The following is a 20,012-nucleotide window of genomic DNA, read 5'->3' on the forward strand; positions in this document are numbered from 1 at the left end:
TCTCTGGTGAAAAATGCCTGGTGAAGAACACTTAAGACGTAAGTCTTGCTCTTTGTTTCGCAAACAATACCAGAAATAAACTGAGAGGAAGTCATGTAAGAGTCATATCAGAACAAGCAGCAGTTTAGCTGTACACTTCCAGTTGGAAATGAGAATAGAATAGAATTCATCAGAAAAGGCCTTCACTTGTTCTTTTAACAGAAATGGCAAGTTATTGATCTGAAGAACATATAATTACTTTTTTGAGTCTCCATTGAATCATATGGTTGAGCTCAAGAAACCTAAACAGTCAAAATGGTTCTTGATACAAAGATAGAACTTAAAAAAAAAATTAAAGACATTATTTTTGTCATAGTAAATATTGTCTAAAATATTTCTGTAATATTAACTCAAATTGCAAAAAAAAATATTAAACATTTTGATATTTAAATAAAGATTTGTAATATTAATAAATATTCTGTAAAATTATTTATTTGTACATTATTTACTCACTTTGCAATAAAAAAATTAAATATTTATTATAATAAATCAGATATAATGCATTTGGCTGTAATATAGGTATGTGGTGTCTGATAATTCATTTGTATACAATATTCAAATTGCAATTGAAATATTATTGAAATATTTTATATTTAAAAATATAATATTTTATTTAATATCTAAATATTTAATATTTAACAAAATATTTCTGTAATATTTACTCAAATTGCAAAGAAAAATGTTGAACATTTTGATATTTAAATAAACAATAATATTTTGTAATATTAATAAATATTCTATAAAATAATGTATTTGTACACAATTTTCATTTAATATCTAAATAATTAATATTTAAATAAATATTTCTGCAATATTAACTCAAATTACAAATAAAAAATTTGGTTGTAATATTGGTAAATATGGTGTCAGATAATTCATTTGTACACAATACGTACTCAGTTAATTGAAATATTATTTAATATTTAAATAATTTACCTAAATATTTAATATTATTATTATAATGAATATATCTGTAATATTAACTCAAATTGCAAAGAAAAATATTGAACGTTTTGATATTTAAATTTAGATTTGTAATATTAATAAATATTCTGTAAAATAATTTATTAAATAAAAAAATTTGTATATAATACATTTGGTTATAATATTGGTGTATATATATGGTGTCAAATAATTCACAATAAAAATTTGTACACAATATTTACTCAAATTGCAATTAAAATATAATTTAATATGTAAATAAATAAAATAATAATTTACATTGCAGTTAAAAATATTAAAATATTTATTGTTTAAATAAATAAATACAAATTGAATATAATACATTTGGCTATAATGTTATATACATGATGTCAAATAATTCATTTGTACACAATATTTACTCAAATTACAATTAAAATATAATTTAATATGTAAATAAAAAAAAAAAATCACATTGCAGTTAAAATATTGAAATATTTATCTTTTATATAAAAAATAAAAATGTAATATAATACATTTGGCTATAATATTGGTGTATGTATATATATATATATATGGTATCAAATAATTCATTTGTACAATATTTACTCAAATTGTCAATTAATATATTATTTAATATTTAAATAAAAAAAAATAATATTTAAAAATATTTAATATCTAATATTTTAATATTTAAATTAATTAACTTTAATAACTTAAAATTAATAAAATGTTATTAATTAAATATATATTATTAATTAAATTTGAAAACGTATTCAAAATAATAATAAAAACTATAACAGTATCTCGATAATATTAAAATAGCACTGATTCATTTAGTTTTTTGAATTAGCTTTATTATCATCTAAATACTCTGTTTGTCATAAAATATAATTTTTATTAAATAATAAACCAGTATATTTGTAGATCTGTCTTCAAATTGACTCTCTTTCAATCACCTCAGCACATTAACCTCCATATTCATGACAAATGATTTGACCTGTCTCTTTAACCCTGTTCATAATATTCATCTCCATAATCACCCATAATTCACGCTCCATCCCTCTCTTTCCATCCCATGTTAAACCCAGTTGTCCATCCTTCAGGAACACTCTTCCAACGACACTATCGATGGCCCCTGCATGTTGGCCCCTCCGGATTTAAGCCCCTTATCCTGCCCGGGAACACCGTCCGCCCACTCTAAGCTAGCGGGGTGCAGTTCACCTGTCGGGACGGTCAAACGCCCCACGGGTCTCAGTCGCCACGCCAGCGCCGCCGGCTTCGCCTTCCAGACGTCAGGGACGTGGGGCTACCATAAGGGCTACGTAAGGGCCGCTCTCAACTACGGACATGCGGCGGAGGGTGTGGAATCATCGGTCATCGAGGTGGAGGACATTCCCTCGCTGCTAAGAGACGTCGCCCGCTTCGCAGAGGCTGTGGAGAAGCTGAAGGACATGGTGCTGGGAGAAGGTAGGAGATTTTTGGGTGACTTCAGGTCGAAAAAGCTATTTTGGATTGATAGAATTATTTTGGATGGCTGTAGGATAAAATAATGATTGTTAAGTTGAATATTTTATACATTTTCTGTACTTTTACATGTAATATATATATATATATATGTGTGTGTGTGTGTGTGTGTGTGTGTGTGTGTGTATATATATATTAGGGGTGGGCATAGATTAATTTTTTTAATCTAGATTAATCTAGATTAAATCTTGGAATTAATCTAGATTAATCTAGATTAAAATGGCTAATTTGAATTCTGCTGAAGGCATTCAGAATATGTGTGCTACCCAAATAATGACTAAAAGTAAGTCTTTGAGAATGGGTTTCTCAAGCCAGGTGGCGCATTAGACCAGGGGCTCATCTCCTGTTTCCAAACTGCATCACAAACTGCTCATAAAGCTGTTCTATGACAATTTGTTGATGAAAATAAATTATGTTCAATAAGATGTACTTGTGTTTACTAACTAACTAACAATGGAATTATTTTTTCTACCTATTAGATTGTGATTTTTTAACGTCTACACCTACCCAACCCTAAATTTAGCCCTTACTGTAATAAAAAAACAGTATTATTGTTGTACAGTGTGATAAAAATATACATCTACGTATGTATATCTATGGTAGCCAGTGTTTCCCCTACGTTTCCAGCTTGGGGGGGGGGGGGGGGGTTACATGTTACACCGTACTTTTATTTTGACAAGTTGCCGTGAAGTTTCAGTATGATATGATGCGAGTTTTCTCAAATGAAACGGTAAAAGTGACACTCACAGCAGTTTTGGAGATTGAGTTTATCTGTTCATGTGAGATGCAAATGCCAAAAATTACCGGGAGCGTCACGTGTGTTTCAGTATGCGTGTAGTAAAAGCGCGTCTCCATCATTCATACATACAGCTAGGCAAACGGAACATACCAGATTCATATTAAAACGGTCTTTTTGCATTTCAGTTTTCACATACACTAGTCCATATCGCGATTTGAATTAAGTGACAGACCAACATTTGATTTATGAATCCAAAAAACGACGAATTTACGTGGCATTTCGCGCTATAGTAGATTCGGTTTTTATGAATGGAGGACGAGGAGATCCGTCTGTGTTTTGGCGGGAGGAGATGTAAACGCGCGAACATATTCTATAGTCTTTGCTTGGTATACATCCGCGTTAAACTATCAAGGTGAAAGTCATCATAGCTTGCGTAGTTTAGACCCAGCTCCCAACCCAAATTTGAGAATAGATTAACGGCGATATTTTTTTTATCGCACGATAAGAGTCTCACGTTAACGCAGCATGTTAAACGCCGATAACGGCCCACCACTAATATATATATATATATATATATATATATATATATATATATATATATATTAGTAAATGTTGGATAAAGAGAATTTTTGTAGACAGTAATTGCAATTAAAAGTGAGAAATATTTCATATTTAAGTAAATAAATGAATATATATATATATATATATATATATATATATATATATATATATATATATATATATATATATATATATATATATATATATATTTGCAATTTACTTTGCAATTTAAATATTGAAATATTGAAATAATTTACTTTGCAATTTAAATATTGAAATAAATAATAAAAAATATAATACTTTTAGTAAATGTTGGATAGAGAATTTTTGTAGACAGTAATAGTAATTAAAATTGGGAGATATTTCATATTTAATTAAATATATGATTAAAATGGATTAAAAAAAAAAAAAAAAAAAAAAATATATATATATATATATATATATATATATATATATATATATATACATACATATATATACATATACTCAAATTCCAAGTAAAATATTTAATATTATGTAATATTTAAATAAATAAATAAAAATGAAATATAATACTTTTAGTAAATGTTGGAAAGAGAATTTTTGTCGACCGTAATTGCAATTAAAATAGGAAATATTTCATATTTAAATAAATTATTAAAATATAATAATAAAAACAATTATATGTATTATTGAGTCAAATTATATTGAAATGTAGTAAATATATTTTTACGAATGTGATCAGACTAAATATGAAACTGAAATTTTTTTTTGTAAATTTTAAATTGATATTTAATTTATGTTTTTATAGTTAATTAAAACTAAATCCATAAAAAAACATATATAAAAACCTGTTTCATATGTAAATATTTCTGGAATATTCAAAAAATTTTGCAGTTCAAAATATTTAATTATTTAGTATTTAAACATTTAATAAAAAAAATAAAGATAATACTTTTGGTTGCAATATTAGTAAATAATGTGTAACAAATGTATGTAATAATTGCAATTTAAAATTTTAATATTTAAATAAATAAATGAAAATGAAATATAATGCTTTTAGTGAATGCTGGATAAAGATATTTTTGCAGACAGTATTTGCAATTAAAAATTGTAAATATTGAAATAAATAAAGTTAGCGATAATACTTTTGATTGTAACATTAGTAAATACTGTGTAAATAATTATTGTTTATAATATTTATTCAAATTGCAATTCAAAATATTTAATTATTTAATATTTAATCAAATAAATAAAAATTAAATGTAATACTTTTAGTGAATGCTGGATAAAGAGAATTTTTGTAAACAGTATGCGATTAAGAAATTGTAAATGTATAATATTTAAGTAAATAAATAAATAATTAAAGATAATACTTTTTTGGTAATATTAGTAAATACTGTGTAAAAAAATTATACATATATAGGATTTAGTCAAATTGAAATGAAAAATATAGAGACATTTACAAATAAATTAAAGACAGTACAAAAATATTTCTGTAATATTAAAAATTGTGACATTTAGATAAATGATAAAGATTTGTAATATTAGTTAATATTGTATAGAATAATTTATTAGTACACAACATTTACTCACATTCCAATTAAAGATATTTAAATATTTAATATAAAAATAATTAATAAATAATAAATTTGCCTGTAATATTGGTAAATATGGTGCAAATTAATTCATTTGTACACAATGTTTACTCGCATTACAATTTAAAATATTATTTAATATTTAAATAATGTAATATTTTTTATTTAATATTATTTTTTAAATATTTAATATTTTAATACATATTTATTAAATACTATTAAATATTTCATAAAATTTATATATAGATATATGCAAAATAATTACAATATTTTCTCAAATTGCAATTCAGTTTTTTGTAATATTTAAAAGAATTAAATATTATTTTGTAATAGTAAAAATCATTTAAATTAATTGATTATACACAGAATTTACAGTTTTTATTATTCAAATAAATAAAAGGTTAAAATATTCTTTTACATTTTAAAAATATTGAAGAAATGTAGCTCTAAATTGTAGATCTGATCTGAGGTTTTGAGGCTGTTGTAAAATGCAAGTAAATTCACACTGCATTGCTTTTTAACCGTAAACACAGACAGTTTATTATATTTCTTTTCAAAAGAAGTGTTCCTTAATTAATTAAAGTATTTTTTTCATGGTTGTGCTCATAGTTTTGTTATTTGGACATATTTCTGTTTCTCTGTTTTTGGAAGAAATAAAACCCTCATGGCCATGTGTTACATAAAAACTAGCATTAAATTAAATCATATAAAATACGAAGTCTTCAGATTCCTCTCGAGTCTTGTTCAGGAATAGCCATTTGCAATGCGTGTTTTTTCATTGGGTTTCCATGGTGAAAGAGAGGAAGGAAGAGGAACTGTGCGTCAGATGTTTTCTTTGCAGCCTTCAGTTTGAGATTACACACGTCCGCTGGGCTTCACCCCTCCACCTTCCCTTAGAAGAGTGCTTCACGGGCAAAACCCTACAGAGAGAAGGCCAGACGCCTACCGAAATGTCTTTTTCTCATGATGCTGCTGCTCACCTCATACTGAATTGTGGTGATGTGGTATTATAGTGAGGCTTTGATATTCCTCTTTTAGACTTCATGCACACTCATTCGGTAAAATGCGGATATAGGTGGTGCACAAATTTAGGAAGGACTGTTGACAAACTGAGATGTTTTGAGATGTAAACATGCAAATTGGCACAACTTTGAGTCATTTAATTGCTGAATTCCTCTCAAATCAGATCAGATCTCAAATCTTAATCGACTTCAGATAATGATGTCCATCGCTGTCGGTTCTTGCATCTCTCATAAACAAAACAAAGTGCACCTTGTCTGCTTTTATTGAGCACAGAGGGCAGGAGACAGATGAATCACGTCAGTACTGTCTGCTTTATAAAGAGCAGAAGTCTCTTGTTGAGTTGAGTCTTGTCAGGCCTTGTGGACTTCCTTAAAATGTCGCTATTTTCATCAGCTCTACTTCCTGTTTACATCTGAGTTGCAATAGTGATGTTTCCAATGTCATCTGAAGCCAGGTCTTTCTTTCAGCCGTTGGCGCAACCGAGGGATTCCCAAACTTTTTTGTTGGATGAATTTCTTTAAAAATGAAGTATTTTACAAAACAGGGTTATTATAGTTAACTAAAACTATTACAAACATTTTTGTTGATAATAAAATAAAATATCAATGTTAGATGGAAAAACATAAACTAAATGGAAATTAGAAATATTTGCCTGGGCAACTAACTGCAGTTTAAGATGAAGCGCTAGAATTATAAAAACTGAAACAAACATAAAAAATAAATTAAGCATAGTAATTTAAATAAAAAATACAAAAAAAAATTAATATTATAAAAAAAAATTAAGTAAAAAAAAAAGACAAAACTGCAAAAATAAAACGTGTAAAAAGTAATTGCAATTCAAAATATTTAATTATTTCAGATTTAATAAATAAATAAATAATAAAATGTAATACTTTAAGAAATGTTGGATAAAGAGAATTTTTGTAATTAAAATTGTAAATATTTAATATTTGAGTAAATAAATAAATAAATACAATGAATAAAATACTTATACAATTCTATTATATGATGTAATAATAATATATAATACTTATATATTATAGTATATAATTTTAAAAACAACACATTTGCATGTTCCCGGGTCTCTGATGTTGGTTAAGTGTCACGTAACATACAGGTAAAAAGAAATACTGAAACTGAAATGAAAATTAAACATAAATAGGGTATATTTGTAAAAAAAAAAAAAAAAAAAAAAAAAACGCATAACAAAATTACTAAAATTGAAAATATTAAAATGAAAGCTATTACAGGTAATCAAAACTGAAACTGAAATAAAAAATAAACCTAAATAGTAAAATTTAAAATCAAACAAAAAAGACCAAAAAAAAATCACATTCAAAAATTACTAAAAAAATAACTAAAATAAAAAGCTACACAGAATTACTTACAAATTAACGGTAAATAAAATGCAAATTGAAAATATTAAAATAAAACCTAATAAAATATAAACAAAAACATAATAGTATGCAAATAATAATAATTAATGGTCACATAACATACAGGTAAAAAATAAAAGCTGAAACTGAAATAAAAATTAAACCGAAACAGTAGTGTACTTAATAAGATTTTATTATATTTTTATTTATTTAATTAATTTTATTTTATTAAAAAAACAAAACAGAACTGAAATAAAAATATCTTAAATAATAACAAAAATGTTTTTTTAAGTCTCTGTTGATTAATGGTAATTTATTTTTTCAAATTGTAAATAATATATATATTTTTTTTTTATTACAAAAAAATAAAATAAATATATATATCTACACACACACACACAAAAAGGAAACTATAATTAAAATTAATATTGCAAATAAAAGCTTGTGTTCATGGGTCTCTAATGTTTGTTAATGGTAAAAGTAAACTAAGATAAATTAATTTTATTAATAAAAAAAGGATCCTAAACAATAAAATGAACAATAAAATTAAAATTGCTTCACTTGCATGTTCACGTTTCTCTGATGTTCATTAATGGTCACATGACATTTTATTAAATGTTTTAATTTGATTGTTTTAATTTTATTTTATGATTTAGCTTTTCATCAACCCAAACAAAAGAACATTTTCTATCTTAAAATATAAAACATTTTCCTCATTAATTTTAGGAGAGGCATCTTAGTTGAGATTGATATTAAATAGAGCGTAACAGAGAATAGAAAAGCAAATTCTGAGGCTGAGCGATAACATCTTCCTTTGGGAAGTCACATAGTGTTGTCATGTTAGTTTTCAAAATTGAAACACCGTTGACTTGCGTCATTGTTACTATTTTGCAACCTCCCAGAACGCTTTGGCATCGTGGCAGGGAGATTTGCAAGGGCAAACACCGTTTGTGTTTACTTCACAACATGTTAATTTTTTGTTTGTAGAAGTTCATCGTATTTCCTTAGCAGTAGAGCTTCTCTGTAAAAGCCACAGAAAGCGATTCATTCACAGCTCATCGCCACAAAATGCCTGCTGCATGCAGGTCTGTACAGGCCTTCACAGTTTCTCCTTACATAAAACATCAGTCAGCTTTAATCACGCTCAAGTTTACGCCAGTGAGAAGTAGGGGCTTTTTTGGGAAGATGGCATGATGTTTGTCTTTGTCATCATCTCATGACCTGCAGATTCATCCGACAAGAGCCGGACAGTGGCATGTCGGTTTCAGATGGACAGTTTGAGTAATGCACTTCAGGGAATCTGTTTAGATCTGATATATACACTACCGTTCAAAAGTTTGGGGTCAGTAAGACTTGTAATAGTCTTTAAAGAAGTGTCTTATGCTCATCAAGCCTGCATTTATTTGATTAAAAATAGAGAAAAAAAAACAGTAATATTGCAAAATGTTTTTACAATGTAAAATAATGTTTTTTATTTGAACATACTTTAAATTAGAATTTATTCCTGTGATGAAAAGCTGAATTTTTATCAGCCGTTACTCCAGTCTTAAGTGTCACATGATCCTTCAGAAATCATTCTAATATTCTGATTTATTATTAGAATGATCTATATTGGATAATATCAACAGTTGTGCTGCCAAATATTTTTTGGAACCTGTGATTTTTTTTTTAATTAAATAATTTAATTTAATTTAATATAATTAAAATTAATACAATTAAAAAAGTATAGAAAAAAAATAATCCTATATAATAATAATATTAAAAAAGCACAAAAAAGAAACTATAATTAAAATGAAAATTCTAAAATATTAAAAATAAAAGCTAATTCAATTGATAAAAATAGTCTATAAATAATAATAATAAAATAACTCATGTTCATGAGTCTCTGATTTTGTTAATAGTCACATAACATACAGGTAAACATAACTGAAACTGAAAATTAAACCTAAAAAATAATATTTACCAAAAAAATCACATTACAAAATGATTAAAACTGTAACTATAATTAAAATGAAAAATTGAGTAATGCACTTGAGGGAATGTGTTCAGATCTGCATGGCATGCGTGCATCAACATGTACGTGCATAAAACATTCCCCTCACGTTCTCCTGTAAAACGCCAGCGACTTGCAACACTGTTAGGGAGTTTTACACGCTCGTATTTTCTTCACCACATATTAAATAGTCTGACTTACACGTGTGTAGGAGTTGCATTTTCCAGCAATGCATCAAAGAGGAATGACTGTTTGAAATGTTACACTCTTGTGTTTTGCTTTGTGTTTTTCACATTTTTAAGAACACCCACACTCTGAACATGCATTTAGGCATGGAGACGCACACACAAGGACTTTTGTCATGAGCAACAACAGCTTTCATTGTCCTGTTGAAAAAGATATGCTTCCAGCAGCCAAACTCCTGCTCTTTTCCCCCAACCGTTATGGGATTACGCCAGGTTTTTCTTTGTTCACGGCTGCTGACGTTGATTTACAGCGACTTTGATTTTTAAAGATATGAAACAGCATATTAGAATGATTTCTGAGGAATGATGCTGAAAATTCAGCTTTGATCACAGAAATAAATTACATTTTATAACACATGCAGGTCTGTTTTGTATGGAAACCCATTTCCGCCAATAAAAAGGGTAATTGTGTGTTTTTTTGTCTCACAATTCTGACTTTTTTCTCGCAGTTGTGAGTTTACATCTCACAATTTTGACATTTTTTTTCTCAGAATTGTGTGATACAAACTAACAATTCTGGCTTTTTTCCCAAAACTGTAAGATATAAACTCGCAATTCTGACTTTATAACACACAATTGAAATATTTTGAGAACATTTCAGTCTTTTTTTTCCCATTCAGAATTGGATTTTATTACTCACATTTGCGAGTTAGAAAGAAGTCAGAATTGCAAAAAAAATACAAACTCTAGGATACAAATTTGCATTTGCGAGAAAAAAAAATATTCTCGTAATTCTGACTTTATTTATCACAATTGCAAGTTTAAATCCCGTTATTCTGACTTTATAACTCACAGTAGTAGAGTTTATATCTTACAATTCTGACATTTTTCTTGCAATTGCTAGTTTATATCGCAATTTTGACTATATAACTCACAGTTGCTAGTTTATATCTCACAATTCTGAGAAAAAAGTCAGAGTTGCACGTTTTTTTCTTGCTATTCTGATTTTATTTATTGCAATTGTGAGTTTACATCCCATTATTCTGACTTTCAGCTTGTAGTTATGAGTTTATATCTCACAATTCTGATTTCATAACTCATAATTGCAAATTTATATCATGCAATTCTGAGTAAAAAAGTCAGAATTGCACGTTTTTTTCTTGCTATTCTGATTTTATTTATTGCAATTGCAAGTTTATATCCTATTATTCTGACTTTATAACTCGCAATTGTGAGTAGATATCACAATTCTCATTTTATAACTTGTAATTGCGACTTTATATCATGCAATTCTGGGAAAAAGTCATAATTGCTAGTTTACATCTCGCAATTCTGACTTTATAACTCACAATTGCAAGTTTATATATCTCACGAATCTGACTTTTTTTTTCTTGCAACTGCTATTTTATATCTCACAATTATGGCTTTATATCTCAGTTGCGAGTTTATATCTCACAATTCTGAGGAAAAAGTCAGAATAGTGAGATATAGTATAAACTCAGAATTGTGAGAAAAAAATGTCAGAATTACGGGATGCAATCTTGCTTTTGCGAGAAAAGGTTTTTCTTTCTTTATATCATGCCATTCTGTGAAAAAAAAGTCATAATTGCTAGTTTATAAATGTTTTCTCGTAATTTTGACTTAATTGCAATTGCAAGTTTATATCTCAAAATTCTGACTTTTTTTTTCTCGCAATTACCATTTTTATTTTATTTTTAGTGATGGATACAGCCAGGGGCGTCGTAGTTGGGTGAAAAGGGGGACTAAATTACCAGGGCCCCAAGTGGGGGGAGGGCCCCTGAGGAGTGAAATTTTATTTTCCTTTAAATATAATTTTAAGATCACAATAAATGTTGTTAACTAATGTAAATCAGTGATGCGCGGGTCAATGTATAAACAACCCTAATCCGACCGACGTTTTCAACTAACGCAACTCGGACCGCAAAAAAAAAAAAGAAAAAAGAAAGAAAGAAAGAAACTATTGTACCCGACCCGCATCCTGTCTAATATTTGCGACTGACACCAGCGATTATATGCGGCTATATGCGGTGGAGATTCGTTCACTGTCAAACATCATTTGGCATTAATTAGGTAATTTTGTCAAAATAAATGTTCTTAATTACAAGAAAAATACAGATTGTTCTTGTTGTGATTTATTTTGTCTTTCCTTTATACAGATTTAAATAGTTTCGTTTTTGAAGTACTCTAAATTATGTCAGTGATTCTACACGATTAAATATGATTAAGAATTATTTTATTTCGATCTACAGTGTAATAAGAGTTTAGAAAAAGATTAGCCTATAGCCATAAATTATATATATATATATATATATATATATATATATATATATATAGACTACAAGCTTATTCCTTTTTTCTTAACTTTTAACTTCTTTTAAAAATTATCAAGAATATTAAATCAACTTAATAGGCTAGGTTAACGAATTTTCTTATACAAACATAATGAATGCAATTCAAAACGAAGTTTTTATAGATAAATTCAGGAATTATGAATATGACAAAATATTATTTTTTATATATTAATTGTATAGCTATAATAGTTGTATCAAATGAATAAGGAAATTATAGTGCCTTGAATTTATTAAGTAATGTTTAATTTCGTTCGTTTCGCTCTCTGGAAATGTAAAGAAAAAATACAGTTTTTACTTGGAATTCGGTTTTAATCCCTGATTTTAAACAAGCATATACATGAGATCATTTATATGTTATTGCTTGAATAAACGTTTAAAATAGTGCTAGAAATTTTATAATTAAGGAAATTAAACAGACCTAGGCATTTGAAAAGACAGTGAAATGTGTCTAATAATTCCAAAAAGAAAGAGAAGCATTGGACATAATCAAAATATTCGAGACATTTATTAGGAATACCATTTTCTAAACAATTTAAGATGCTGCATGTGTTTATCCAGTCTAATCGAAGTGTGCGTCTCTCCTGCGACTTTCCCAACAAAAATCCCACCCCCTCTCAGAAAATACATAAAACTGACATTACTATATGCGTTTAAAAGTACTGTAGCCTGTTAAAATGGTACAATGGCATTGATCAGTTCAACGTGTTGGAAATCGGGCATTTTGTCCCGCGTCAGCATTTATTCAACATAGTGCTCAACATTCAAAAGGTAAATATTATTCAGCCAATAAAGTGTAGGTCTATGTATTTCATAGAAATAGTCTAGTACTATACAAACTACAAAGGTTTAATTGTCATCTTTATTTCAAACAACCATTATTTTGGATGACTCGTAACTGCGGGTAACTGTTTTGGATTTTGGATCAACCCGTTACCCGCGCATCACTGATGTAAACTCTTAGCCGAGTCAGTGCACAGGGCCCAGAATTCCCAGCGACGCCCCTGGATACAGCCATCAATAGTTTTGACTAGGGCTGCACGATATTGGAAAAATATGCGATATTGCTGTTGAATATTGCGATAACAATATTTCTTGCGATATAAAATTTCCCTGGAGAAATGTTTTTTATTATTATTATTATTATTATTATTATTATTATTATTATCTTTTTTTAAATAATTTATAAATGTAATGATCATACTAAAATAAACAGGTAATAGATATTCGTCTGTCATCCAAATGAAATGTAATTCAGGCTACAAAAAAATAGACTTTTAAACACTATGAATGACTTAAAACATCTTTTAAACAAAATATTTCCTTGCCTTGCCTTTTTTTAATAAAAATAAATATTATTTAAAAAAAAAATACTATTAAACTTCAAAAAGTTTGGAGCATCAACAAATATTAGGAGCACCCAATTTCTTTTTAGTAATGCACCGATCTTGATTCCTCATGGCCGATTCTGATTGCCAAGTAAATCAAATGGGCTGATTTTGAAAGCCTTTTTTACATATTTATTTTACGCCCTAATCAAGGGACAAGAATGAATTAAAATATGAGTACATGAACAAGATGTTTATTTTCTCTATTATAGTTAAAGCCATTTAAATTAGAGACAACCACTGCATTTTTAAACAATCTACACTACAGTATTAACAAAAAATAAACGACACAGTTCTTTCTTAGTCGTGTAGACAAAAAATGCAGCCATAATCAAAGTAGGCTACTCTTTCAATGTTCAAAGTGCAAATAGAGACCGAATTTTTCAAGTATGATACAGAGTTATAGACAACTTATTATAGCCCACATACTAATAACTGCCTAGATATTTGATGTAGCCTCATTTCTCTCACTCGCACAAATGCTTCCAAATATAATTTGAGGTCATTACATTTTGGGAGCATATGCGACCAAAACGGTTGCAATTTTTAGCCATGTATATTTCAGACGTATAGTTATTTTTATGCACAAGTTCATCGCTGCTGTCATTTTCTCCCTTCTTACTCCTGCCGTATTTATTTTTCATTTTCTGCTCTGACCCACCAGGTTCACCTATTCGCCCATATATTACATTATAGCACCTACTTGGGAGGCGGGTATAAAGATAGTAAGCGCCCATCTGTTTGGTCAAATGAGGACAACCTATGCATGCAACGCACAAATGTTTGGCACATAAATTAAATGTCATTTATTGCAACTCTCTGCGATATTAATACCGCGTATACTGTTATCGCGATAACAATATTTTTTCAATATATCATGCAGCCCTATTTTTGACCCGTAATAGATTTCTAAAAATGTCCTAATTTTTTGTAAGGAAACTACATTTTTGCACGTAATTTAAGAACCTCAAAATAAACATAATTTATTTTTTCAGATTTTTTACAATTATTTTTTAAAAGATATAACCATGATCCATAAAAAGCATTTAATGTTTAAGTCATTTTTGACCCGTTTATGAATGGAGACCCATTCGGTGTCACAAATACTTTTTTGTTCAATTATCTGTGGTGTTATATTAGTGTTTTCCCTATATCTCACACACTTTTGGGACTGAAATTTGTTGATGAACATGAATATGTAGATGTATTGATGAACCACTGCAGCATGAAAAATCACTTGTTTCATCAGAAAGTAAGAGTTTATGATAAATAAAAATGTTAATGTTAAATAAAAATGTGTATGTGTGTGTTGTTTTGTTAGAAATAAATATGTCTGTTTCATAAGTTTGGGCTGTTTTAGCAGTCATTAGTTACAAATTCAAAGAATTTAATTAAATTATATGAATTCCAATCGGGTTAAAAATGATAATTCTCAGATTTTTTCTTATAAATTGCATAGAATAATATATTCATACAGGATTTAATTTGCTGCATTTATTTGAACAAAAATATAAAAAAGTAATATTGTGAAATATCATTCCAATTTAAAATAACAGTATTCTATTTTAATGTATATTAAAATATAATTTATTCCAAGTTTCAATAATTCACCAACTTTGGCAACTAATTGTACATCTAGATCAATTATGTATCCATTTGTTAAAACATTTATCTTATGGACAGTGGCTTGAGTTTGTCAAAAAGTGAAACATGAGTCATTGCTCTGAGCATTTGCATCTGTTAAACCTGATGAACTCTTTAGTTCATGACTGTAACATATATCACACACGTCATATCAGTGCATGTGCACGGCTGTAAGTTCCCTCTTGTGGTATTAAGCAGAATGAAGTGCATTGTGGGATTGGGTGGGTAGGAAGTGGACAAATAACTGACAAGTTTTGGTGAAAATAAGAGGCAGGGCTACTTCCTAACATGTGGCGATAGTGTTATATAGCAGTTTTGGAATGATTTACAGTATATGGACACTTAATGCACATCTAAAATGATGTAAATGCCATTGCATTTGATAAAAGCAAGTCAATATATAACAAGCAGTCAAACAAAACGCTTCCAGATGTCTTCCTAAGTAGCGTTGAACGATATATCGGTACTAAAAAGGTATCGCAATACCCTGCTTTAAAAAAACGGTATGATTCCACATTTTACTAGTAGCAGTACTTTAAGAAAGCATTTTGATAACATAATCTTTAGAACTGCTGTGAGAGTCACTTCATGAGCATTTTACCGTTACTTTTGAGAAAAAACATGTACAAACAAAAAAAAGGCAGCAACCCGTCAAAATAAAAGTTTGGTTTAACTTGACTGTAATATTACTTCATGTAATGATAGTACTACTACTACTAATAAAAAAATATTTTTAAAACAATATTTGAGGAATATTTACCAGAGCAGAATTTATTTACAAGAATTTCTGGGAAAAAATAAATAAATAATAAGTAATTCTTTATAAAATATAATTAATCTTTATAAATTGATTAGACATGCTTTTGATTATTAAACTATAATGAAACTATTAAAATGAAATGCAGAAAATTAATAGAATTAATAGAAATATTTTTAAAACAATATTTAAGGAATATTTACCAGAGCAGAATTTATTTACAGGAAAATTGTAAATACACATATTTCTGGGGAAAAAATAAATAAATAATAAATAATTCTTTATAAAATATAATTAATCTTTATAAATTAATTAGACATGCTTTTGATTATTAAACTATAATGAAACTATTAAAATGAAATGCAGAAAATTTATATATATATATATATATATATATATATATATATATATAGATATAGATATATAGATATATATAGATATAGATATATAGATGGGCAACTCATAATGTAGGAAAAAAATATTTAAATTCTATATAAATATTATTATTATTTAATTAAAACTTATTATTAAATAAAACTTTTAATTCTAATAGAATATTATTTTATATTTCATATTATTTGACATGCTTTTTGGTTAGTATTTTATATGTAATATAACCATTGAAATAAAGTCTAGAAGAGTTAAAAAGGGGAAAAACAGAATCCATAAAAAGTAACATGAATTTCAAAAATATAAAACGGAATTTGAGAATAAAACAAATTCCATAAAGCTCTATTTATTTCATTTGCATCTTTGTTTTATTGTATTTGTCCTTTAGTTTGATACTTGCATCTATGTTCTTATTATTAACAACAAAGAAAAAATAACAAAAAATGACTATATCATGATATAAATCGTTATTGTGAAATAAAATGACTATATCATGAAATAAGATTTTACCTGTTATCAAAGTTGCAAAAATCTCTTTTTATTATTTAAAAAAATTTTAAAGGGTGATAAAAATTCTTTTTAAATAGAAAAAAATGTACTATAACCTCCATTTGGATCATCTATTATTTATTTACTTTACCTGTCGTTCTGTTTTTGTCATAGTATCGTTTCAGTAGTAGTATTGAGATAATTTAGTCAGAGATGTTGGTATCGTGACAACACGATTCCTTCATGCATCAACATGTTTTCTCTTCTCTTCACAGTGAAAGAAGAGCCGCACAGCAGGCCGGCGGTTCACGAGTGTTTAGGGGAGGTTCTGCGTGTTCTGCGGCAGGTGATCAGCACCTACCCTCTTCTGAACACTGTGGAAACGCTCACCGCAGCAGGAACTCTCATCTCAAAGGTCAAAGGTCAGTCCAACTGCCATGTTTAACTCATCTTCTTCAGCTTCTGTCATTGGTTCCTCCTCCTCACATTTTCAGCCATGTAATGCAATGACATGAAGTGAATAATTCAGCACAAGCATCTGAGCAAAGCCACATCAGATACGAACAGATACCACGCAGCCAACATCTGATCTTACTAAGGAAAAACACGTATTATATGCAAACAAAAACAACTGAAATACAGGTGTTTCCACTTTTGCATCTAAATGTGATGTCACTTCTAGTTTTATTTGTTAGTAAAGCAGAAGCGTTTGTGAGCGTGAAGTTGTTCTGTTCTCTGTGTTCGTCAGGGTTCAGCTATGAAAGCACCACTGACGCTCAGAAGAAAGACTTTGAGAAGGCCATTGAGACCATTGCTGTTGCCTTCAGTAGCAAGTAAGACCTGACGCTCTGCTTTCACACACATTACCTGCTCATTTACTCTATTATAAAAGAAAGTGTAATTGTATTAAATAAAATTGTAAAACATGAACTATAATTAAATGTGATTTCATTTGCTTATTTATTTTTAATTTAATTAAAATTTTTATTGTACTCTATAATTTATATATATATATATATATATATATATATATATATATATATTTATTTATTTATTTATTTATTTATTTGCTTATAATGTAGGTTATTTAATTATATTTACATTCTGTATAAATATAATATACCTATTATTCAAATACAACTTTTAATTCTAATATAATATTATAATAAAATAATAAAATTATTTTTTTATGTTTAATTTTTCTATTATTAAATTGAAGTAAAATATGTTAATAATTAAAAAAAAAATTGTATATTATATATATGTACATATGTATTTCCCTAAATATATCTATATAGTAAATCTTTTTTAGAATATAACTATTAGTTTTTATACAATATTATTATAAAATGATTAAATTATATAAATTTTAAATATAATTCTGTATTTTTATTTTGTTAAATTTAATTTTATTAAAATAATTTGTTATTCAAATATAACATAATTTCAATATAATTTTTATATTGTGAAACTTATTTTTTATAAATATTAACTAAATTGTGTATATTTTATATATGTACATATGTATTTCAATAAACAATTATATACATATAGTATATCTATAAAATATAATTGTTATTTTTTTTATAATATTACTTTAAAATAATGAAATATGATATTTTTAAATAATATTTTTATTGTTAAATTTTAATTTAATTAAAATATTGAAATCTATAATATAGAATATAAAATCTATATATAAAGTTTATATTCTAATATTCAAAAATTCTAATATAATTTTACTATATATATATATATATATATATATATATATATATATATATATATATATATATATATATATAGGGCCGGGACTCGATTAAAAAATTTAATCTAATTAATTAGAGGCTTTGTAATTAATTAATCGAAATTAATCGCATTTTAATCGCATATAAATATTTGACCTGAGAACAGTGAAAAGTATGTTTTTTTTATATGGATTTTTAGTATACCATTGAATAATGACTGAATACATAAGCTTAAGCAACAAAATATTGTTTATTTTTGTTCAACCAAGTACAACAGACCAGTGCAATATTGCCATTAAGTGTAGCAATAGGCTCAATGTCCTGCGGTGAGATGCGAATTCCTTGTTGCATAGCTTGCACACAACCATGCTCTTATCGACGCTTCCATCCATTCGTTTTTTGTAACAAAATTTCCCATCCACAGGGCCAACCAAAGCGGTCCCATCAGCTTTTTTGTCCATGTTCACTGTGGTTTGTTTTGCTGCATCCCAATTCGCCTACTTATACTATGCCCTATAAGTATGTACTCTTTTTGTGAAGAAAAGTACATACTTTTGAGTTTGTAGCAGAATAGTAGGCAAGCTTTGGGACATATACTTCGTCATAACTGCTTCTTTAACTGATGCTCTGTTGCTTAGTTACCTGAATCCCGTCACTGTTTAAACTGCCCTGTCAATCATCACAGTTAACATGATCTACATTTCGTTTAATTTAATTTCCTACCGTATTAGAGAGAAATGAAGAGGCACGTTCTTTAACGAGTCTTTCACGCCGAGAACTCTGCTCTTGTGTTTGCTTAATTATGCATTTAAACGTTAATGACCAAACCTATCATTATAAATGTTGCTGCACATGGAATATAACGCGGATAACATTTAAAAAATATTTTTTTATCAGGTTACACACTGATTATTTATCACTCAAACCCCTTTCTCTACCTGTCCGTTGGTCGCGCATATCCTCCATGTTTGTAGTTTTTTAACACTTTTTATGCGTGTTTGTAGTTCTAATCGAATCCTCGTTCACGGCGCAGTGTGTTGCGGGCAATATTAGCCGTTAGAGTGTGCATTGATCGTTAAGTAGTAGACCATCCGGGAATCTTTGGAATACTTTTTTAAACATACTACGATTTGGGACATAAAATACTATTTAGTACGGACGCAGCTTGTCTGAACGCTAGTTGGTGCTCCAGTATAATCGGTCCGCCGAATCTCATCCAGTGAGAAACGTTCCGCGGTGCAAAACTAAGTGCGATTAGAATGCATTAAATTTTAACGCGTTATTTT

General features: G+C 27.9%; 1 protein-coding gene across 1 annotated transcript in view; it reads left to right on the forward strand.

Annotated features, from left to right (window-relative positions):
- The first annotated feature begins 2,072 nt into the window (after window positions 1–2,072).
- Window positions 2,073–20,012, forward strand: part of arhgap45a (Rho GTPase activating protein 45a) — a 39,908-nt gene continuing 21,968 nt past the window's right edge. Inside the window, exons 1-3 of the mRNA XM_073848464.1 lie at window positions 2,073–2,430; window positions 17,254–17,400; window positions 17,727–17,811. Of these exons, the coding sequence (XP_073704565.1) occupies window positions 2,103–2,430; window positions 17,254–17,400; window positions 17,727–17,811 (560 nt within the window). The 5' untranslated portion in view covers window positions 2,073–2,102. The remainder of the gene's footprint in view (window positions 2,431–17,253; window positions 17,401–17,726; window positions 17,812–20,012) is intronic.

This window comes from Garra rufa, chromosome 10, assembly GCF_049309525.1.
Source record: "Garra rufa chromosome 10, GarRuf1.0, whole genome shotgun sequence".
In the NCBI taxonomy this organism is placed as follows: domain Eukaryota; kingdom Metazoa; phylum Chordata; class Actinopteri; order Cypriniformes; family Cyprinidae; genus Garra; species Garra rufa.